Source organism: Anoplopoma fimbria, chromosome 1 (genome assembly GCF_027596085.1).
Source record: "Anoplopoma fimbria isolate UVic2021 breed Golden Eagle Sablefish chromosome 1, Afim_UVic_2022, whole genome shotgun sequence".
Taxonomy (NCBI): domain Eukaryota; kingdom Metazoa; phylum Chordata; class Actinopteri; order Perciformes; family Anoplopomatidae; genus Anoplopoma; species Anoplopoma fimbria.
In genome coordinates this window covers 8987893-9009320 of record NC_072449.1, presented here as the reverse complement: position 1 = coordinate 9009320, position 21428 = coordinate 8987893, and the positions used below count along the sequence as shown (strand labels likewise).

At 39.2% G+C, this 21428-nt stretch overlaps 2 protein-coding genes across 2 annotated transcripts in view; one reads left to right on the top strand and one right to left on the bottom strand.

Annotated features, from left to right (window-relative positions):
• Window positions 1-622: 622 nt before the first annotated feature.
• Window positions 623-7173, bottom strand: LOC129091944 (lysosomal amino acid transporter 1 homolog). The gene is made up of 7 exons (XM_054599651.1): window positions 6810-7173; window positions 5980-6109; window positions 5380-5467; window positions 4820-4929; window positions 4477-4578; window positions 3193-3378; window positions 623-3011 (listed from the first exon to the last, which is right to left on the bottom strand). The coding sequence occupies exons 1-7, from the start codon at window positions 7001-7003 to the stop codon at window positions 2895-2897; spliced, it is 927 nt and encodes a 308-aa protein (XP_054455626.1). The 5' UTR covers window positions 7004-7173; the 3' UTR covers window positions 623-2894.
• An 11233-nt stretch (window positions 7174-18406) lies between these two features.
• The window catches only part of veph1 (ventricular zone expressed PH domain-containing 1), a 63336-nt gene continuing 60314 nt past the window's right edge, over window positions 18407-21428 (top strand). The window contains 2 exon segments of the mRNA XM_054626938.1: window positions 18407-18642; window positions 18812-19030. Coding sequence (XP_054482913.1) covers window positions 18505-18642; window positions 18812-19030 — 357 coding nt within the window. The 5' untranslated portion in view covers window positions 18407-18504.

Genomic DNA, 21428 nt, shown 5'->3' with positions numbered 1-21428 from the left:
TGTAATAATAGCTACAAAATACCAGGAATGTTAGAGACAGTAAAAAAGATTAAAAAAATGTAATTATTGTTGGGATTATTGCTGTGTAAGTTATGTTGTAATAAAATAGCTATAAGAATGTATTGAAAAGAAACAATTAGTCAAAATTCTGAAAAAACAATGTTTGACTAATTGTTTCTTTTCAATACATTCTTATAGCTATTTTATTCCAAAAAATAATTTTAAAAAGTTGATTGTATGTATGGATCATACATACAATCAACTTTTTTACATTAATTTAATTTATTTCATTTTTTTGTTTATTTCTATTGTATTGATTTGTTTTATTATTTCATCTGTTGTACTGTTTCTATCGGGGTTTAACTCTCACCTTAGTTTGTCTTGCTTTGTTGGGCCTCACTGTTGTTTTTAACGGTGCTATATATATATATATATATAGTTATTATAACTATAATATCCATAAGCTTGATACACATACCAATAAGTTCAAGTGAAAAATATTAGAAATTACTTATTAATTTGGCAGTGATTATTGATTAATTCATCCATAGAAATGTATTTATTTTGCTCATTAGTGTCTGATTTCAAGAAATGTGTCACTGTTTCTTTCCTTTCTCATCAAAACATGTCTTGAATGAGAATATACTGTATATTGCAGTTTATTAAAGTTTTGTACAATATAGATACAGTTATACTCATACATACCATGGTTTTACATACAGTTTATATCAGAAGACATTGTCGGTACATGTACCCTGGTACAGAGCTTAGAATTACAATATAACTGGCCAAAAATGTACAGAAAAAGAAATGTGAATGCTTTAAGAAAATAAATACATAAGAGCAATACACTGTGACAAATCAGTAAACATGTTCTACTGTTTACAGGAATAATATATACAATAAAAACGTATTTTTTTGTGCTCGATTGAAAAACTTTATCAGATTCATATTAAAGGAATTGAAAAGGGATCAAATCGTGCAATACAAAACTAATTTAAAAATGTGACTCTGATTGCATATTTTTCCAAACAAACTTTCTTTTCAGTAAACAAAGTCAGAAGAAATCCCGCAACATCCACATTATTGCATCAGCTGACTGGCCAAAAATGTAAAAACTACAATTTTCTGAAAACATTGTCGTTTGGATGCTACCAAATGAATTGTACAGTTCACATTTTTTAAATACAATGTGTGCGAGCCAGCTCTTCATGTACACTAGGAGAAACAAATCATGTCCACACTATAAAGAGGTAGAAAAATGTGCAGATCTCTCTAAGTAGTCCCTTAGTTATGCAGCACCCCACACATACTGTGTAACATTTGGCCCAACATTAATAAGCTGTTAGTTTTGCTGATGCTCTAAATGAATGTCCAAAAACTAAAAGCACTCGTCATCAATGAGTCTATTTGTTCGGTTTTATTTTTGTTTTTGTTGTCATCTATTTGTTTTGTGTTACTCTTTGAACAATCGCAATGAAGCTTATAAGAAGAAGAAAGAAAAGTGTTTTCAAAATACAGAATAGAAACACACCTTAATTGTGAAAATACATTTTGAGCCTTATTACTTCAACAAGTCTTCAAAAGCACACAATTAATATTCCTATTCTTAGATCCATCTGAAAAATATGTTATCAAATGGTCATGTTGTGATCAAAGAATGTGTTTGAATGTTTTGAAGATGTTACAAAAGCAAAGATCTTCTATTAAAAGAGAACAGTTAGTGCTGATCACAACAATTACAGAGGCGGATCATATTTAAGGAATAAGAGAGGGTAAATCGTGAAAACAAGTTCCACTGCATTTTTTGTAAAAACAAAACAAATGGTGGCTTAACTAAATCGCTGTCACTAGTTAAGTTAAGTTAACTTTTTTGGTTTTTTTAATTTAATATTAAAATAATTTAGTTCTGAAATTTATATTCATAGAACATTTTCATTAAGACTGTATTTAATTCAAAGAAAAAGGCACAAATGTGTTTTTCTAGAATAAAAGAAAGCTTACAAAATCCCTTTGAAATAGAAATGAGGTCATTATACACCTGTAGAGTAACGTTTTTTTAAGGTGCAGGGATGGCCCACTGTAGCTACAAACACATCTGGCTAAATCAATTTCAGACTAACTATGAGCCTAGTGTTCTAATGTTATGCTCATGACAAATTCCCGTTAGCCACAGTTATCCATCCAGAACAAACGGACAATTATACAATCCATCAGGTTCACAGAAAAACATAAGTGTTGGTTCCTCCATCTTTCCTCACACAAACTCAAATACCCAGGTCAGGTATCAGGTAAGGAAACTTAAATCCCATACCGTGCATACTAGTTTAATATTGCAAACCTCTACAGTTGTATTCACTCTGTCAAAAATGCATGAATATGACAGGCACTTTGTTCTTCCATAAAGCTTGCATTTTTGAAAAGACATCTGGCATCTCCTCTGGGATTCTCCTCAAGGAATCCCAGTGGGGGAAATGTATCAAAAAAATGCCAGTATTCATAACCTGGAAAATATTTGATTTCAGCTAACTCGCCTGCCTAAAGAGAAACAGACAGAAATGTCTCCAACGTGGTACTTATTTTAACTTGATCCCCGGCTCAAATAAAAAAAAATGACCAGATCTTGTCTGTAGCGTTTCCTGTCCTATTACTACAGTAAACCACACAAGAGTTGATCATGTTTGTCCTCTTAACGGCGTAAAATCTGACTATAAAGTTGAACTGGAATTGCCTGCTTGTACCACAACACGGCTGCTAGAACAATTCTTCTGCAATGTCTCCGTTCTCTGAAGTTGTTAGGAGTAAATCAATCTCCACAGAATGATGTAAAACAAATCGTAGACGGAGCAGTCCATTCTTGACGGCGTGGTCCATGTTGGTGTCCATTCAGCGTCCTATAACACAGACAGTTCCACTTCCTCACACAGTAGAGGTTCAACCTCTGGCACGCTGAGCAGTTTGCTGCTTTTAGCAGACTTGTTCTTCCTGTACATGATGAACTGCGCGGTCACCTGACAAGGTTAAGGCTAAAAAACAGAAACATGACGCGATAAGCAATATTATCTTCTCTTAAACGAATTAAGAGACATTTGAACATATTAACTGATTCAAGTTTTCACATGCAGTTATTATCAGAAGATACGACAGATGTGACATCTCATCTCGTGGCTGAAGTTGTGATTTAAAGGATACAAAGAAGTCGAGTATGAGGACTCCCAGGCTGCCGATGAGCCAGGCCAGATGTTTGATGATGAAGGTCTGTTTGGAGCCCTTCAGAGCAGGCAGGACCACGATGACGCTGAACCCATACGTCCCATTGCCCATCATGGCCAGGGCAAACAACAAGTAGGAGGTGCCCTCCGTAGACTGTCGCTGGAACTAGAATGAACAGAGATTATTGTATTTTGTTGATGGACCAAACAGCAGGACTTTCACTGGACTTGTAGCTATAGTTCCCTTATTTACTTCCGTACTGTGCTATTACTGTAGCATCATCTCCTAGTGTACATATGTAGGGGGAAAAAAATTACACAATCAGAGAAAAAAAGGAAAATGTCTGGTCCTCTAGGTTTTCCACAAGCCAGGTTTCTGTTTCACTCACAACAAGGGGTTTTCTTTCTGTGTACTTGTGCTCCAAAAAGATACGGACAACCGTAACAAGAATTTGGAAACGTTATCTTTTTTAATCAACAAATCCCCTGTAGGGGTGATAAACAACTATTAATTAATTCTACTAACACATACTGTATTGTCTGTGGCAGGGCAATGGGAAAAATAATAGAGTACACAGATGTTTAGTTTATTCTCAATGTAGTAAGGAACAACAGTATCATTCAGCACAAAGGATGTGTGTTCTTTCAGTGGAGCTGAAATACAATAATCACTTCTGAGAGTATCTGTTCAATATTGCGAAACAAAATAAACATTTTAGTATTTCAACCTTGACTGAACAATGTTAGTAACCGGTTGGTAAATGTTTTGGGGCTTTCTGCTGAAAACACAAGCACTTCTCAACGTGTAGGAATTTCCGCAGGGCAAATTCAAACTTTAATGATTTACAATCGATTCGCGAGGGTAAGTGTGTGTGTGTGTGTGGTGTGTGTGTGTGTGTGTGTGTGGCGTGTGCCCAGAAGTTTCTCTGGCACTAGCAGAATACTGAGAGGATCCCCTCTGGTGATTAATATCTGCAGTCGAGCCAGGATGTTTCTCAAACACAACAGCACCATTGTCTTCCACGTCTGGTTCTTATTTTGACACACATACCGTTATACGCAAACACACAAATAGCAACCTCCCTCTTCAAAACACACACACACACAGACACACAGTCCCTGTTAATAACTCACTGACATATAATAATTACAGTTTTACCTGAGAAAGCTTTTCCGAGATCTCCCATCAAGAGGGCACTGCTCGCATGCAAACCAAACGAACTTCACATTGCAGCTGAAATCACGCCAGCTTATTGCCACTTACATTTTTATAGAGCTGGGGGAAACGGGAGCTGAGGTAGAATATAGATGCCAGGTATCCACATATATAGCCAGTAATTTCCACCGATTTAGAGGTAGTTGGACTCTGGCAGAGACGAGGACACAGAGAGAGGGAGAGAGAGGTGAAAGGGGGAAAATGTTGCAACGACACATGAAACAGTACGACCTCAATCTCTAGTCAAAAATGAATTAACGCGTGTCCAATAAACGTGATCATATTTTGAAAAAAGAAACGATATTTGATTTACAAGAACCTTAATCCAACACCTGCAAACGTACACACGTGAATGCAAATATTTACAGTCTATGGCACACAATCTACCTACCTGGGGGTCTAAAGATGCACTATTGTCTATGATGAGTTTGGGTAAAGCCAGGAGAACTAACGTAGCAGCGCCACACCACATGAAGCACAGCCACTTCAACACTGGGCTTTCTAGAGCACTCACACAAAAACACAAAACAAAGAACTGAGAATGAGGTCACGCAAATAACATCCGGCCCAACATGAGCTAACACTCCTATAGTGTACATATTTTGTTACACTAGACAAGTGCAACAGATAGGAATGAGTTCGATTTCTGCTGTATTACCGGCATTATACGTAGACGGTGGTTAAGACTGCATAAAACAAAACTAATAGAGGTATATATGCAGGGTGGTGTTCAGTCAGATAAGTATCAGCATGAGTCATTAGGCAGTCATGTTCTTTTGGCGTCCGTGGTTTCTACTTATCACAAGTAAATAAAGTTGACGGTTAGCAGAACAGTATGTGTCATCTTTGAAGTTTGCAAGTGTCTGGCTGTCATGCAATGCAAATAAGTAAATGTATTGAGTCAAAAGCAGGAAATAATTCCTTAACTTTTAACCCAATGTCTGGGCTTACTTCTGCTGGAGCTGTTCTTGATCTTATAGTAGAGGAATTGGGATATAAGGATCAGGTCAGTGAAGATGTAGAACACCACTGTGACGACCTGAAAAAGGGACATGAAAAAAAGAATTTAAACAATAAAGAATAGATTGCAACTTAACCCGCAACATTAGTTTGTTATGAGTATATGAGTTCATTCTGTGTAGTGGGTCCCTCTGTAGAAACAGGGCACAATTAGCCCTAAAACAAATTCAGGTATTCAAAATTCAAAACCATGTGCCTTTGAAAAGTTTTTCCCTCTCAAGATGTCGACCGAATGGTAAAAGTTAGAGCACTTTATGGTTTTTAGTTTTTCAAATAAGCAAACCGACCGTGAATTTGACAATTTTAAATGCAGGATTAGCAAACAAATACATATATGATATATATATAAACCTGCAGCAAAAAGAAGGCCTGAACACTTGAAATGTTATAACTTACCAACCCCAGGGAAAAAGTAAAGGAAATTAAATATGACTAAAACTGAGATCTGCCAGTGACTAACAACACCAGGATGGCTGGAGTTCACAGTACAGACGCAGACACACTAAGGGGGGCGGAGCTAGTTGTGTTTACCTGAATAGGCAGCTGGCTGGTGAGGTAGCAGCCTGCAAAGCTGGTCAAATCTCCACTGAAGAGGAAGAAAAGGAAGCCAAAAGACATGGCCTCTTCCACTTTACCATTCCGATAGGCCTCATAGACCTGCCTATAGATGGATAGACAGATAGATGGATGGATGGATGGATAGATAGATAGATAAATAGATGGGTAGATAGATAGAGGAATATACAGATAGATAGATGGATAGATGGAGGAATAGACAGACAGATAGATAGATAGATGAATAGATAGATAGATGTATAGATAGATATATAGATAGATGTATAGATAGAGGAATAGATAGAGGAATAGATAGATAGAGGAATAGACAGATAGATAGATGAATAGATAGATAGATAGATAGATAGATAGAGGAATAGATAGATAGATAGAGGAATAGATAGATAGATAGATAGAATAGAGATAGATAGAGGAATAGATAGAGGAATAGACAGATAGATAGATAGATGAATAGATAGATAGAGGAATAGATAGATAGATAGATGGATAGATAGATAGATAGATAGATAGATAGAGGAATAGATAGATAGATAGATAGATAGATGAATAGATAGATAGATGAATAGATAGATAGATAGATAGATAGATAGATAGATAGAGGAATAGATGGATAGATAGATAGATAGATAGATAGATAGATAGATAGATAGATAGATAGATAGATAGATAGATAGATAGATAGATAGATAGATAGATAAATTAAAATGATCACAAGCCCTTTCCCCAGATCCCCTGGTTTCCCTTCATAAATGCAACACTGTGTATTAACATGATAAACATCTCACGGCAGCGTGGACAGCAGGAAGCAGAACATGGACACGAGTCCTATCACCACGCTGCAGCGCTCCCACGCGTTGTCCACGCACTCCTCCAGCAGGTAGAGGATCCACGGGGTCCCGTTCACACACACCTGCCGGCCCGGCGCCGTCCAGTTGGCGGCCACGTCGACACTCTTCCCGGGGAACCGCGCGGTGGCCATGTCGTGGTGACGACCTACTCCGGGGAACCGACCTCAGTCTGTGCGTGGATCCCCCCCGCACGGCCTCACGCATCCCCGTAAACCACGCCGGGCTGGCCTCTGGGGAACATGGTTGGATTAAAGCTGTTAGCTTAAATGCTACACGTCGCTTCCGGGTGGTCTGTGAGCGGCGGGACTTCCGGGGTGACGTCACGACATTCGGTGAGAATTTTCAAAATAATATCCTTAAAAAAAATAACAAGGACTATACAGTACCAGTCAAAAGTTTGGTGACACCTTCTCATTCAATGGTTTTTCTTTATTTTTTTCTACATTGTAGATTAATATTGAAGACATCCAAATTATGAAGGAACACAAACCAGAATATGTTTTATATTTTAGATTCTTCAAAGTAGTTGAATGAGAAGGTGTGTCCAAACTTTTGACTGGTACTGTATATTATCAAAAGAAAACAACTTATTTTGAAATGGAAAAATAATCAGATTAAACAAAAAATTTATAAAAAAAAATAGTCGTGGTACTTTTACATCTCTGGTTTATATCAGATTGGGCAAGACTGGAATTGCATCATATTTTTACAGTCAATGCTTTAGGTATCTCGGTTTATGTGTAAATAAGACAGTTTACTATAAAGCTTAATTAATTACAAAAAAAATCATGATATATACAGTACCAGTCAAAAGTTTGGACACACCTTCTGATTCAATGGTTTTTCTTTATTTTTTTATTTTTTTCTACATTGTAGATTAATATTGAAGACATCCAAACTATGAAGGAACACATATGGAATTATGTGGTAAACAAACAAATGCTCAACAAACCAGAATATGTTTTAGATTTTAGATTCTTCAAAGTAGTTGAATGAGAAGGTGTGTCCACACTTTTGACTGGTACTGTATATATCATGATTTTTTTTGTAATTAATGATGCTTTATAGTAAACTGTGTCATTTACACATAAGCCGAGATACATAAAGCATTGACTGTAAAAAATATGATGCAATTCCAGTCTTGCCCAATCTGATATAAACTAGAGATGTAAAAGTACCATGACTATTTTCTTAATTCATTTTTTGTTGAATCTGATTAATTTTCCATTTCAAAATAGGTTGTTTTCTTTTGATGATGTATACCAGCCTCACACTCATATTAAAAAGGTAACAAAACATGTGCTTTAATTTTGAAAGCAAAAGTGCCTATACGTCTTGCACTACCTTGACACGCCGGAAACTGCACACCGTCACTTCCGATGGATGATGCCTGGAGAAATACCACCAGCCTGAGCCGTTTTATAATATCTTTATACGTCTCTGCCTACACCTGCATATGAAGAGAGTAAAACAAATATATAGATAATTTAATAGTTAAATAAATACAACAAATTTACACTTTTACTAGGCTGCAACTAAAACACCAAAATGATAAATCTTCTTTGTTTGACATTTTTATATGAGATTTTTGTATTAGCCTATTGAAATGATTGAATTAAACATTCTTACTGCTGCTACCTCTACTACCACTGCTACTATCACTACCATCACTAATGATACCAACAGTTACATTAATGATTACAATGTTTATTATGGTTAAGACATTGGATTTTTTGGCCTTGACCTTTTCCTCTGCCCCCCTATATACATAATCCCTGCCAGTAGACTCATTGTGGCACATGAGCAAACGTTAAACAGTATGTCTGAGCTGGGAAAAGAGATTAGCAATAACTTTGGGTTGGAATGCAGCCATCAAGTCATTAGGGCTCATTACCCCCCCTCTCCCAATCCTCACTGTGGTACTATGCTGCCTTATATGGCTCCTTGTAAACTCCCAGACATCATCATTTCAAGCATGAGTTTGCGAAAACTAGAGCAAAGTTGGCTCTGTAATAAATAATTCAATTTAATTTCAATCTATAGAGAATTGCTGCCACAGGAGAGTGACAGAAACTAAAAATGTGAAAAACAGATTTAGAATCAGGTTTATTGAGGCCAAATGGGAAGGAACCGTTAATTGGTGCTGACTTTGAATATAGTCCTAGTTACAGGTTTATTATTATTATATTCCTTTATTATTATTATTATTATTATTTATTATTATTATTATTATTATTATTATTATTATTATTAGTTATTATTATTATTATTATTATTATTATATTCCTTTATTGATCCCCATGGGGAAATTCGGGTTTATTTAATAAGAGATAAGATAAGATAAAATAAAATAAGATAATCCTTTTTAGTCCCGCAGCGGGGAAATTTACAGGATTACAGCAGCATTGAGTATAGTGCAAAACAAGAGACATAGTAAAAGAAAAACAATATAAAATAAAATGAAATAAAATAAAAAAAACAAGTATTATAAATAAGCAATAAAAAACAAAAAAAAAAAAAAAAAAAAAATAAAAAATCCACAATAACTGAAATATTCTATGTACAGTCAGAAAAAAGACTTGAAGCCTAATTGACCTAACACCTGGTGAATTGGTTGCCTCGTCGGTGTTTAACCAGTTGAGGAAAATCTAATATGAGCTACTTTGTAAGTTCCCAAATGTCATAATAGATCTACTTTATACATTCACAGAGAGCACCTGAAGGCAGCACACCAACCTGTCCCTCCCCTCGATCCACCTGTTGGGCCGTGCGCCCTGCTCGACCGCACGGTGGCGCGCTTTCCCACGGTGGACGACGAGAGGATGAATTAAAAAGGCTCTGCTCCGTGGGAGAACTTGAAGCCGTGCAGGAGGAGGGGGGGGGATGTGTGTTGATATGTGCTCCGGACCGAGGATTGGACCTACAGACCGAAGCTCCGCATCCAGAGCCCCTGGTGCGTCCCGTGGTGCAGGTAAGCGGTGCGACGCTGCAGGTGTGAGGATTTTAGGAAATTGCAGGCTTTTTTTTTTTTTTTTTTTTTTTTTCCTTTCTTGTTGCATTGCATTCTTACATTAGAGACATACAACAGACATTGAATGCCACCCACATTGCAAAGTTGACGGGGATGAGGTGAACGCGTTGGGCAAAGCACCGACGTGCCACAGCCTCTGCTCATCGCGCATTAATACCGATACACATGTGAGCACGCAGGTGGATTGCAGAGGTGTTATCGTCGGTTGTCGCCTAAAGCACTGAATGCAATATAGGGTGACTTGTTAATTATTGCATAATATGCTGACTACACATATTGCCCTTATACCATCATCTGTATGGGTGAGATCACAAGTGCGTCTCGGACACATATGGCACTTTATAGGGAAAAGTTTTAGGTCTGACTGGAAACATTGTGGTATCCTGGGCAGTTATTTTACACCTGTTTTACTTCCATGTAGTCTTTCCTCTCTCTCCCTCTCTCCCTCTCTCTCTTTTCCCCCTCTCTCTCTCTCTCTCTTTGTCTCTCTATCTCACTCTCAGTGTTTCAGTGTAAATACTGAGGAATGTGTTCTTGGAGCTTGAAAGGCAAGTTCAGTCGCATTACTCACATTAAGTGCATTTCTTCTCTTGCTGTGTGTGTGTGTGTGTGTGTGTGTGTGTGTGTGTGTGTGTGTGTGTGTGTGTGTGTGTGTGTGTGTGGAGAGGGGAGGGGAGGGGAGGGACTCCTCAAGGTCACAGACTTCTCAGACATATGTTGATGTCCCAGGAAAGGAGGAGAATGTCCTGATTTATTTCTATGCAGCATTTCTATAATTACAGATTTTAAATTCTCTTTTCACCTACACCCTGAAAAAGGGTTTTACTTTTATATAAAAAAAACTGTTGTATAAGCCATTCAAATAGCAGCTTGCAATCCATTCATTCATGTTTTCATTCATCTTCCTTTCCTGCCAAATCCGTCACGTGGAGGCTGCCAGTTTATCACAGGGAAAGACGGATCAATGGACGCACACGTGAGCCCTTATTCATTCAGTTGCTTCTCTCCAGACGGCAAAGACCAAATCAAATATTATTGCATTTTATTGTTTCATTTAGAACATATACATTCATGTAGCCTTACACCGTACAGCAAGTCTTTAACTTGATATATCATTTCACTTGGTTTCCCTAAACGTACGTATGTTATCTTGGAATGAGGACACACTCAGTTTTTGTTATTATTGGATGGCTAAACTGGGTTTATGTGGAGTCATCTTTCAGCATTTTTGCATTTCCTTGTTCTGATGGCATTTAGGCGAGTTTCAGCTACAGGTAAAATAAGCTTGCGTGCATATATTTTGGGGGAAACAACTTGATCCAGGATATGCACATTAATGCATAATAAGTATAAACACCTATTGCATCCACATACTCACACATGAGGCAGGCAATCTAAATACTGTGGAGGATGAAAGTTGTGGAAAAAAATGTTCTAAACTTGGAAACATATTAAGCATGTATTTAGGATATTTCTACGCAGCTCACTTTTTAAGAATGAGGTCCTAATACTTGCTGCACTGAATGTATTCCTCTAAGCCTTCACTCCCGGGTCAGACCACAATATGCTGTAACCAGAACATGCTTCCGTTCAGCTCTCTGAGTTTGGACTGCTCAAGGCACCGGGGACTGATGAATAATAAATGCTTTCGAAAATGTGCGTGTTTGTTAGTTGGCTGAGTGTGGCGGTGATGCACTTCTCCTCTCTGCTGTGGAAATCCTCTCAGCGGTCCAGAGTCTCACAGCAGCAGAGCCAAACTTGAGAGCACTTTCACACTTTTGGCTGGATTCAACGCTATTTGACAGACTTAGGCCTTCAGAGACTCAGACACACACACACACTTACATCCACAAACACACAGGGAAGCCAGTTCAAATCAGTCCATAAGCACCTTCTATTAGAAGAGCATCTTCTTTTTGTTATGTTTTTTCTTTTCACTGTCTGGGACTAGTAATTCATTTCACCTTGAAATCCAGTGTAGTGGGTGACCAATCTGGATTAAAGCTGTGGGTTTATAAAGAAATACTCTATAGTTTATGTTTGATTCCCATACTGTAGCATTTCAATAACAGCACTACTTAGCAACTGAGCTGGAATGATACATCGATTATTCCATCGGCAGGATAAAAGGCCACAAAGGCACACTGACCCGTTTTTAGCATACCTCTTTGGTATTCATAACGTATCTGCAGGAGACAGCGTGACATCCGTCAGTGGCACATTAGGTGTTCCTGTGGTCTGGTTCTGCTTTCTCTTATCGGGTACCACGGTGACCGCTCTCAGGAGAGAAAGTGAGATATTCCCTCCCATGTTTTACCCCCATTCTCCGTCTCTGTTTTCTCTCTCCGTCTCTCCATGTTCCCCCTTCTGTCTGTCTCTATCTCTCAGTGGCTTCAGTGTGTCTTTACAGCAGCTATTTCCTCCAGCTCCTGTCATACTGTAATTTCCAAATCGTTGCCCCGCAGCTGCATAACTGCAGGGCATAAACAATGGAGAACTTTACCTTTTGTCCCACGCACACACATACACATATAATACAGTACACTCATACATTATGTTCCTATGCGAAACCTCGGGGGGGGTCTACGTTTCAAGAAGTGCGGCAGTGTGGACCTATTTCCAGAGGAGTCCTCAGGGAACCTCTTCATAGTGACTTATTCCTCTTACTTATTCATGAAATTCATGGCATCAGTTACATAACTGATTGGCCCAGTTATAGGGAATAACTACCAACGAATCAAGCCTTTAATCATGCCATTGGTATGGACAATGGATTTCTGTTCAGGATGCGACAGGAAGCTGTGACAGGAGACACAGTGTGGCATAGTTTGCCTGTTTGATGTGTGGAGGCATTTTGGCATAAAAGATCAAGACAGATAAAAAAATTGTGTTGTGATAGTGGACTGGGATGCTTAACGGGTCTTTCCACGAGTCCTGGAATTATTCTGATGCACTCAAACCAGAAGAAAGTTGATCGAATTAGAGCTGATTAATGATTAGATGAGTCTGGTTCAAACTCCTCCAATGTGAAGATTTGCTGGTTTCTTAGCTTTTTACATCACTTTACACTGAAAATCTTCGGGGTTTGGACTTTTGGTTGAACAAAACTAAACGTAACTCTCAGTTTAAAGAACTTGTGACCATTCATTTTCGGCATTTTCTGACATTCTTTAGCCTAAACGAGTAATCGATTGTTTGAGGAAAATAATAGACAGAGAAATCAATATTGAAAATAATCATCAGATCAAATTAGCCTGTACATATTCATGTCTCACTGTGGCCATTTTGTGAGCACTTTGGAGGAGCAAATCAAAAGGAAGTTGTACAGCACTTGCTGGCGCTAGCTTTTTAATTCACTAAGCAGGACATCTTTCCTCAGGATACCTCCAACTTTTCAAACACCCTGCAAATTGGAACATAAATGTTTGACTTTTGATCTTCAAATTGAGCCAAGACATTATAGCATATAGTTCTGCACTTATGGTTCCTAACTGCTAAATGAAGGCCAGTTGTGCATCTTTATCTTCGTCTTAATGGTGTGAGATGAGAAATTTCAAATACATTTTTTTAAAACGGCTTTCCATCAGCATTCAGGCAGCCTTTACTCCAAACCTCTTCTTAAACCCCCTTCTTAGCAAGTGTGTGTATAAATAAAGACTGAAAAGAACGATACTCAGTCAGATATGAAGCAGTGGAATGCAGGGCTTTTTTTCTTCTTCAGTCTCTCCCTTTCACTCAGCTCTTTTCTATTTCTAAGTATTTGTGCCAGTGTGTGTGTGTGTGTGTGAGATGTCTGGCAGGCCGAGCAGGTGCACATTACACAGAAGGATAGGGCCGACCGAGCACAGAGAGGGAGAGACGGGGGAGGGAGGTCTGTCTTATAGGTCATACAAAAGAGCCAGTGTTTTCTCTCTCTCTCTCACTCTCTCGGAGCGCTGAGTGAAGACAGTGGAGGCAGGGAGGGAGGGCGAGAGAGGGAGAGAGAGAGAGGGAGAGAGAGAGACCCTTCAGTCACATTGTCCTCACACAGCCCCTAACCCGCTCACCCCCCAGCACGCACCCAGCATCACCCCTCACCCAGTGGCCCATACACGGCTCTCCCGCAACATGTGGGTGCCTGAGCTTTGCATTCATTGAATTTCATTGGAACCTTTTTTCGCATTTGTACAAGTATGACAGGAAGCATACCAACAAGACCAAAAATGAAAACCGTAACAGTTAATTGTGAAGTATTTTAAGTTGTGAATGTATCAGAAAATACAGCTACCGCAGCTGTCTTTGAATGTGTACGTGTGTTTAAAGGCCGCATTCCTGAGCTTACTGGGCCGTAGCTGTGTGATTAATAGTAACTAGCTGATTGTTTAAGAACTGAAATTCCAATTTTCTTTTCTCTGCTTTTACACACACACACACACACACACACACACACACACACACACACACACACACACACACACACACACACACATGCACGGACACACATCCACCCACACTGGCGCTCTGTCACTCAGACGGGCTGCGACATAGTGAGTAAATAAACACAACAGTTCACTCAGGAGGACAGATAGTGTGTGTGTGTGTGTGTGTGTGTGTGTGTGTGTGTGTGTGTGTGTGTGTGTGTGTGTGTGTGTGTGTGTGTGTGTGTGTGTGTGTGTGTGTGTGTGTGTGTGTGTGTGTGTGGGTGTGTGTGTACGGGAGTTTTTGTGAGGCATTCCGGTAGAATAATGGAAGCTCAGTATGCGAGTAGTCTGCAGGTTACACAAAGAATTCAGGACACAGAAACATTATCCACCTCTGACTTTCTCTCTCTGGTTCTCTGTCAGCTCCTCTGTTGCTCTGTTGCTCTTCTCTTTTTACTCTGAATGTGTCCGACTCTCATTCCTCCTTTTGTCCCGGTGTCTCTTTTCTTGTTTTGTTTTTTTTTTTTACTCTGAGGTCTCTCTCTGATCCTCTATCTATCTCCCCTGCCTCTGCCATCAACACCTCTCCCAAAACATCCTAAACTTCATGAAGGTAGGATTTCTGCTAGGTGTACCTAATAAACTCACAAACTTGTTCTGTCATCGTACAATAATACATGTATGCAGTACATGTACAAAACATGCTGCAGGTAATTGATGTCTGCTACCCCTTCATCACACACATACTGTACCTCCAACCATGCACAGAGATAGCTCTCATTGTTGCTTGTACAAGGATGTGTGTGTGTGTGTGTGTGTGTGTGTGTGTGTGTGTGTGTGTGTGTGTGTGTGTGTGTGTGTGTGTGTGTGTGTGTGTGTGTGTGTGTGTGTGTGTGTGTGTGTGTGTGTGTGTGTGTGTGTGTGTGTGTGTGTGTGTGTGTGTGTGTGTGTGTGTGTGTGTGTGACAGATAAATCGCTTCGCTCTGTGTTTATGGTCTGTTTTTGTTGTTTTGGCCCCAGCAGCCTGGCTCTGACCAATGAGAATTCCTTTTGTGGTATCCTGGCAATGGGCGGGTTTCTATGGCCATCAATGATTTTGGCAGGAGAGAAAACGGTCTCCGAAGTGCTCCGCTTTGTGCCTTTTGCTTTGGTCTAGCTTGGGTCTTCTCTCCAATGTGACTTTCATTGAAAACAGCGCGAGGACGAGATGATGTCTGTTTGTAGAGAAAAGCGGGTGCTGCAAGAAGACAATGACACAGATACATATGCTTAGCTGCTCATCCTCTGAAGGGAGGCAGCAGACAAGACTGTGGCTGCTTTGAAGTGTGTGTGTGTGTGTGTGTGTGTGTGTGTGTGTGTGTGTGTGTGTGTGTGTGTGTGTGTGTGTGTGTGTGTGTGTGTGTGTGTGTGTGTGTGTGTGTGTGTGTGTGTGTGTGTGTGTGTGTGTGTGTGTGTGTGTGTGTGTGTGTGTCAGTTTTTATATGAGGGGACAGATATGCTTTGCGTTGATAGAAACACCTTTTGAAACAAGCATACATATATAGTGCATGCATGTGTTTGTATGTGTGTGTAAAACTCCCCTCCGCCCTTCCGGTGCCCCTCATAGTGTTTAATGTTTAATTGAGGTTGACAGCAGCAGTGATAATGGTTAACATAGTGCTCTTCAAATCCCACAACTCTGCCTCCATTCATAAGACTTTATGGCAGAGGACTGTTTATTCTCATTGAACCATTCTGTCATTATGAATAAATATAAAGTACTGTAATGAATACTGAACGGCATATTAAGAATATAACAAATCAAATCATACATTGTTTTTTGAATACTTTCAAAATCTTTACCCTTTTTGAAGATTGTTTAAGTAAATACTGTTTTAGCCTTCTAGGCGACATGGGTCATACTTTAAATTTGAACCCAGCACAGTGTGGAATGTGCGCTGGACTAAACAATATATGACCCTGTCACCCAAAATGTCACTGAGGCTGCACAGTTTAAACAAACACCTCTTTGAAGCGGAAACTGTAGTCACACATTCCCAGAGTGCATGCATGCGTGTGTTTGTGTGTTTTATGTGTGTGTGTGTGTGTGTGCATGTCTGTAGGTATGTATTTTTTTTTTTTTTTTTTTTTTTTTTTGCCGATATGTCACACATTAACAAGGAGACATCTAGTTCACATCATTCACACATTGATCTCTGATCTGGGGGTCAAGGGGCTATGATTCTGGGGTTCTGGTGTAGACATAGAAATTGCCCCGACCAGAATTTCCTTTACCGTGCACTGCTCATTGTTTACAGTCCGATTAGCAACTTCAGATGCGAGACCAGAGTTGGAGTTGGGAGACGTCTTCTACGACCGGATTGTTTTTACAAGTAGCCAGATTACAAACTAATTTTAAACCAATTAAAAGCGAAAATCACCATCAGACGATAGCCAGTGGATTCTCAGATTGCATTTCGGCCAATGCGTCCTGCCTCCTTATGTTCTCCATGTGGACTGCTAACCTGCATGCAACCAAAGCCTGCTTCAACATGATTGGTGCATACTACTCAGACTACAAACGGAAACCAAAAGGCTTCCGATGCCAAAATCTTGTCCCGTTCAAAAGAAATGATTCACTTGAAGTCACACTTGCTCCACATGTGGGAAGAGAAAATAAGGACAGAAAGCTGTAGGAGGGAAAGATGAGGGAGAAGGACAGCAGTAGGAGTGCTTTAGCAAATATTGATAAGATGCTTCAAACGTTGTTTTTGTTGAATGTCATTTTTCATATGAAGTCTGATAGAAAGCAAAAATACAGCAATAGTTACCTGGGATACTTATTCACTGTCTTGCTTGAGAGTGAGATGAGAAGCCAGACGCCACTTTCATGTCTGTGTGTTCAATAAGAAGCTACTGCCAGCAGCATATTAGCTTAGGCTAGCATAAAGACTGGAAACGGGGGAAACTGCTAGCTCATGGAAACAAAATGTACCTGAGGCTCTCTAATTAACACATTATATCTCATTTGTTTTATGAGCGCAAAAATGAAATGTGCATGGTTATGATTGACAGGTGGTTGTATGCCGGACTATTTCTTGGCTGAGAGCAGTGACTTTTTAGTAACTGTTGCCTTTGGACAGAGCCAAGCTATTTGTTTCCCAATGCATCCGGTCTGTCTTCTTAACTAAACTAACAAACAAATATCACCGTGCAAGATAAATAACCTGTGCAATCTAATGTGCAATATTAACAATTGTTCGGTCTGTTTATATCATATTTTAGTTTTTTTTTTACGTTTTTTTTGTACATATTTATTATAGTTTACTATGTTAACTTATTTATTGTACTTGTTTTGATCCTGTTTTTCTACTCATGTTTCTTATTGTTTGTTTGCACTATCCACTGCTATAATCCTGCAAATTTCCCCAATGAAGGACTAGTTATCACTTATCACACTCTTTATATAAGCATATTTCCTTAAGTTAAATACTACTTTTTCTTTAATATTGGCTTATGTCAACTTGTGTTAGTCTGTTTCTCGGTCGTCAAAGTTGTCCAAGTCTGTTTCTTGAGACCAGATATCACAGAAAAATCCCTTCTGAGACCTCTACAGCTTTTCTTACTGGCTCAGAATAAATGTTTCTCAGTCTCAGCTGCTCAATCTATTGCTTGCCAGAATATTTATGTTTGTGTACAAAATGAATATCCCAGCATTTAGTTCTCTTCAGTTAATTTATTCGTCTCTCCCTCTCTTTTCCCCCCTCTCTCTCATTCAGGACTCAGCTGTATAAAGCCCTCACCAGAATATGCCTTGTCTCCATGGTAACAGACCTCAGGCAGACCCAAGAAAAACATCCACTCTTGTCCAACCTACCTGATCCTGGACCGTTTTGAAGAGGATTTTAAAACAAATTCACACAATGAATCATTCTTGATACTCCATGAAGTTATTTCACCAATTCAAGTTGTTTCACAGGACTCAAAATGCATAAAAATTGTGCTTAAAAAAATACATTTTAGAAGGTTCTTTTGGGACCACAATGCAAAGGACTTTGTATTCTCTCTAAATGGTCCCGTAAAACCACGAGGAAAACTTTATTCAGAAGTATTTTTTCCCTGATCATTATGTCAGTGATTTATTCATTCACAATTAAGGCTTCTTAAACTGGGCAGCCCCAGTCCCATACTGGTCTGAAAGGAGTCCTAAACCGGGACCAGGATGCACCAGCTGTTTAGCCAGGTGCTGGGCCAAAGGGATCTGTCCAGAGCCGGAGACCTGTTTTCTCTGGAGGACACAGAGATCGAAGCCTGTCTGTCTCAGGCTCTGGACCAGATCAAGGCCATCTCCTGCTCACAGGTCAGTATGCACAACCAACACACATGGATGTTAATTATCAAACGTATTACAAGGGCAAATGTCAGTTTGAATAATTATTCATCCTCTTATCCATAATTCATCTTTTTTTGCCCTTCATTTATCACTGTATCCTTAATTTTGTATCCTCTTACCGTCTGCCGGCTGACAGGACTATTTGACCAATGACAACGACCAGGCAGTGGTGGAGATTTGCATAACACGCATCACCACGGCCATAAGGGAGACGGGCTCCATCGAGCAGCACAGCACGGCGCTGGTGGGGCTCTGGGAGTCGTGTCTCGAACATAACCTCACCCCGCAAGGTGAAAACACAGAGGACACGCCGCATACCAAGATAGCCTCGGACATCACCAGCTGTATCCTGCAGGTACACACACACACACACATACTGGACATAGTTTTGTTGTGTTGAGAAGTACTCTCAATTGTTTTTGTTTGAAGCACGAACGCCACGTACAGGACATACCTCTGCACATACCTGATGACACTTTAAAATATGCCTCTGTAGAATGTGATACTTCAGGTTCACGGTTTATACCAGCCTCTGGACAGGAAGACGTTTTGTGTACAAACCTAAAAATAACCACAGATATGTATCAATGCACATCTTGCAGAGCAACGTTGCAGGCATCGCAGTCAGCTAGCTAATGGGTCACACATAACTAGATTGTTAAACTTTTGCCACAAATGTCTGACAATGGTGATCCTGAAAACAGTAAAATCTAAAAGATGATGAGATGGACATCCTCTGGATTAAGAATTCAGATCTTTTACTAAATAAAAGAAATAGCAATATTGCAATATGTTAATATTTTCTATTACAAGTAAAAGTCAGTTAAAAAAAGTCAGTTAAAATTGTTTTATTTGGAAAAATTTACTTAAAATATATAATAATGATTATACTACTACTAATAATAATAATAGTAATAATACAGAAAAACTGCCCCTGTGTTATCTTATGTACCGCTGGGTAGTTTGATCTATAAGGGTATAATATTGAATAAGCAGATCTCATGTTTTAATATATACTATATCACTGTTTTTTTCCCACCCTTGTCACAGGTTGAATATGTTTATGAGTTCAAGCAAGTGCTATTGTGTGATATTCGCATAATTCTGTTTAATTTGTCAAACTGTTAGAGGCATGATGATGTTAAACTGTCTTATATCTCGAAAAGAACAAAATAAATATTGGGGAAATAACGTAGAAATAATCAAAATGTAAGCATCAAAACATTATTTTTTCCCATTATTCATCCTCCCCACTCAGGAACCACTGGATTAAACCAACACTTATTTTATATTTTATTGTTTGTTGACATTTGTTTTACTTAATGCTGCAGCAAACAGGCATATCACAACCATCCACTGTAAAGCAGACATCAGGCTGAAAGGCATTTGGGGTATTTGGAAGTAAAAGTAGAGGATGAAGGTTGAGATAAAGTGGCTACATAAGTATGAATTTAAACATCCATCATGTAACATATTCAAAGGTGTATTTTTGCTTTAAGAGTAAATATTGCTTATGTTATTACCTCTTAGGGTCTTTTAAAATGTAAATCCAAATCTCGCCTACTTTCCCCATCAGACCTCCCCAGATAAAAAGGCTTAAAAGCAAAGGGACACACTCTCTCTCTCTCTCTCTCTCTCTCTCTCTCTCTCTCTCTCTCTCTCTCTCTCTCTCTCTCTCTCTTTCCCCTCCTCCCCCCTACATTTCCTTCAGGAATGTGCTTAATACCATCTTAATGAGACCGATTCTTGAAGGAAAAGCACGCACATAGACACATGTTGAGGTGAGACTGAAAGTTCTGACAGCTCTGACGGCAGCTCCAGGCTCTGATGTCTTAACTCCAGCAGTTATCAGGAAAGCACTTCACTCTCTTTTGTTCTCAATCTCTTTTTTTCCCTCTTGAATTCATTCTACCTATTTTCCCTGTCTCCCTCTTTCCCTCTTACCTTCACTTACCCTCCGTCTATCTTTATTTCTTCTATGATCTCTTCTACTCTTTATGTCTTCCTGTCATTTTGAATCTACAGACGCACAAACGCTCTTTTTAACCTTCCGCTGAGACTCCCACAGTGAGGAGCAAAAAGTGCGACTGCAGGAAGAAAGATTTGTATTAGCTCACTGCTTGTGTGCAACACAAGCAAATATGTATGAGCCTTCAGATTTCCGGCTTATGATGGCATCTACAGTGTTTTTTAAATGGGCATTAAAGTAACTCTCCCTGATAAGATTAAAGAGAGAGACCGGGCAGATAAATAAATCTGTAGATCAATGCAAAAGGATCCTGGGCAAAAATGATGGATTGTTTGATGGATCGTCCTGACTGAATAACATTTTTGGTGTTACTTTGTCTGCACTGCCATCCAGTGGCTGAATAGAGATGTGAGAGCGAGGAAGACGACACATCTTTAACCCTTCAAAACTCTACTGTGAACATCAGTTTGAAAGACATTCTAGGTATTCTGAAGTAGTAGTAGATTAGGAAGGTTGTGTTTGAAAGAAGTTGCTTGAGGATAAATTATAACAATCAAGGGGTGCAGTAAACATCGCAGATAAATTATACATCATAAAACATATCCAAAGACACATATTGGGTTTTTAGACATGTAAATCTAAAGCTTGTCTACTTTCACCATCAGACCTCCGCAGCATCTTTCTGTGTCCTTGTCACAGACTTACAAACTCACTCACAAACACACAGACTTGGTATCAGTCCGTCCTGTTGAGGGTGCTAGTGCATTTCAAATCCCTTTCCTCA

Coding starts and splice junctions, on each gene's coding strand:
- LOC129091944 (XM_054599651.1), bottom strand. CDS start 7,003: ATGGCCACCGCGCGGTTCCCCGGGAAGAGTGTCGACGTGGCCGCCAAC. Junction 4,579..4,819: donor GTGCATCTTTAGACCCCCAG/GTAGGTAGATTG, acceptor CGTCTCTGCCAG/AGTCCAACTACCTCTAAATC. Junction 3,379..4,476: donor TCCCCCAGCTCTATAAAAAT/GTAAGTGGCAAT, acceptor TGTTCATTCTAG/TTCCAGCGACAGTCTACGGA.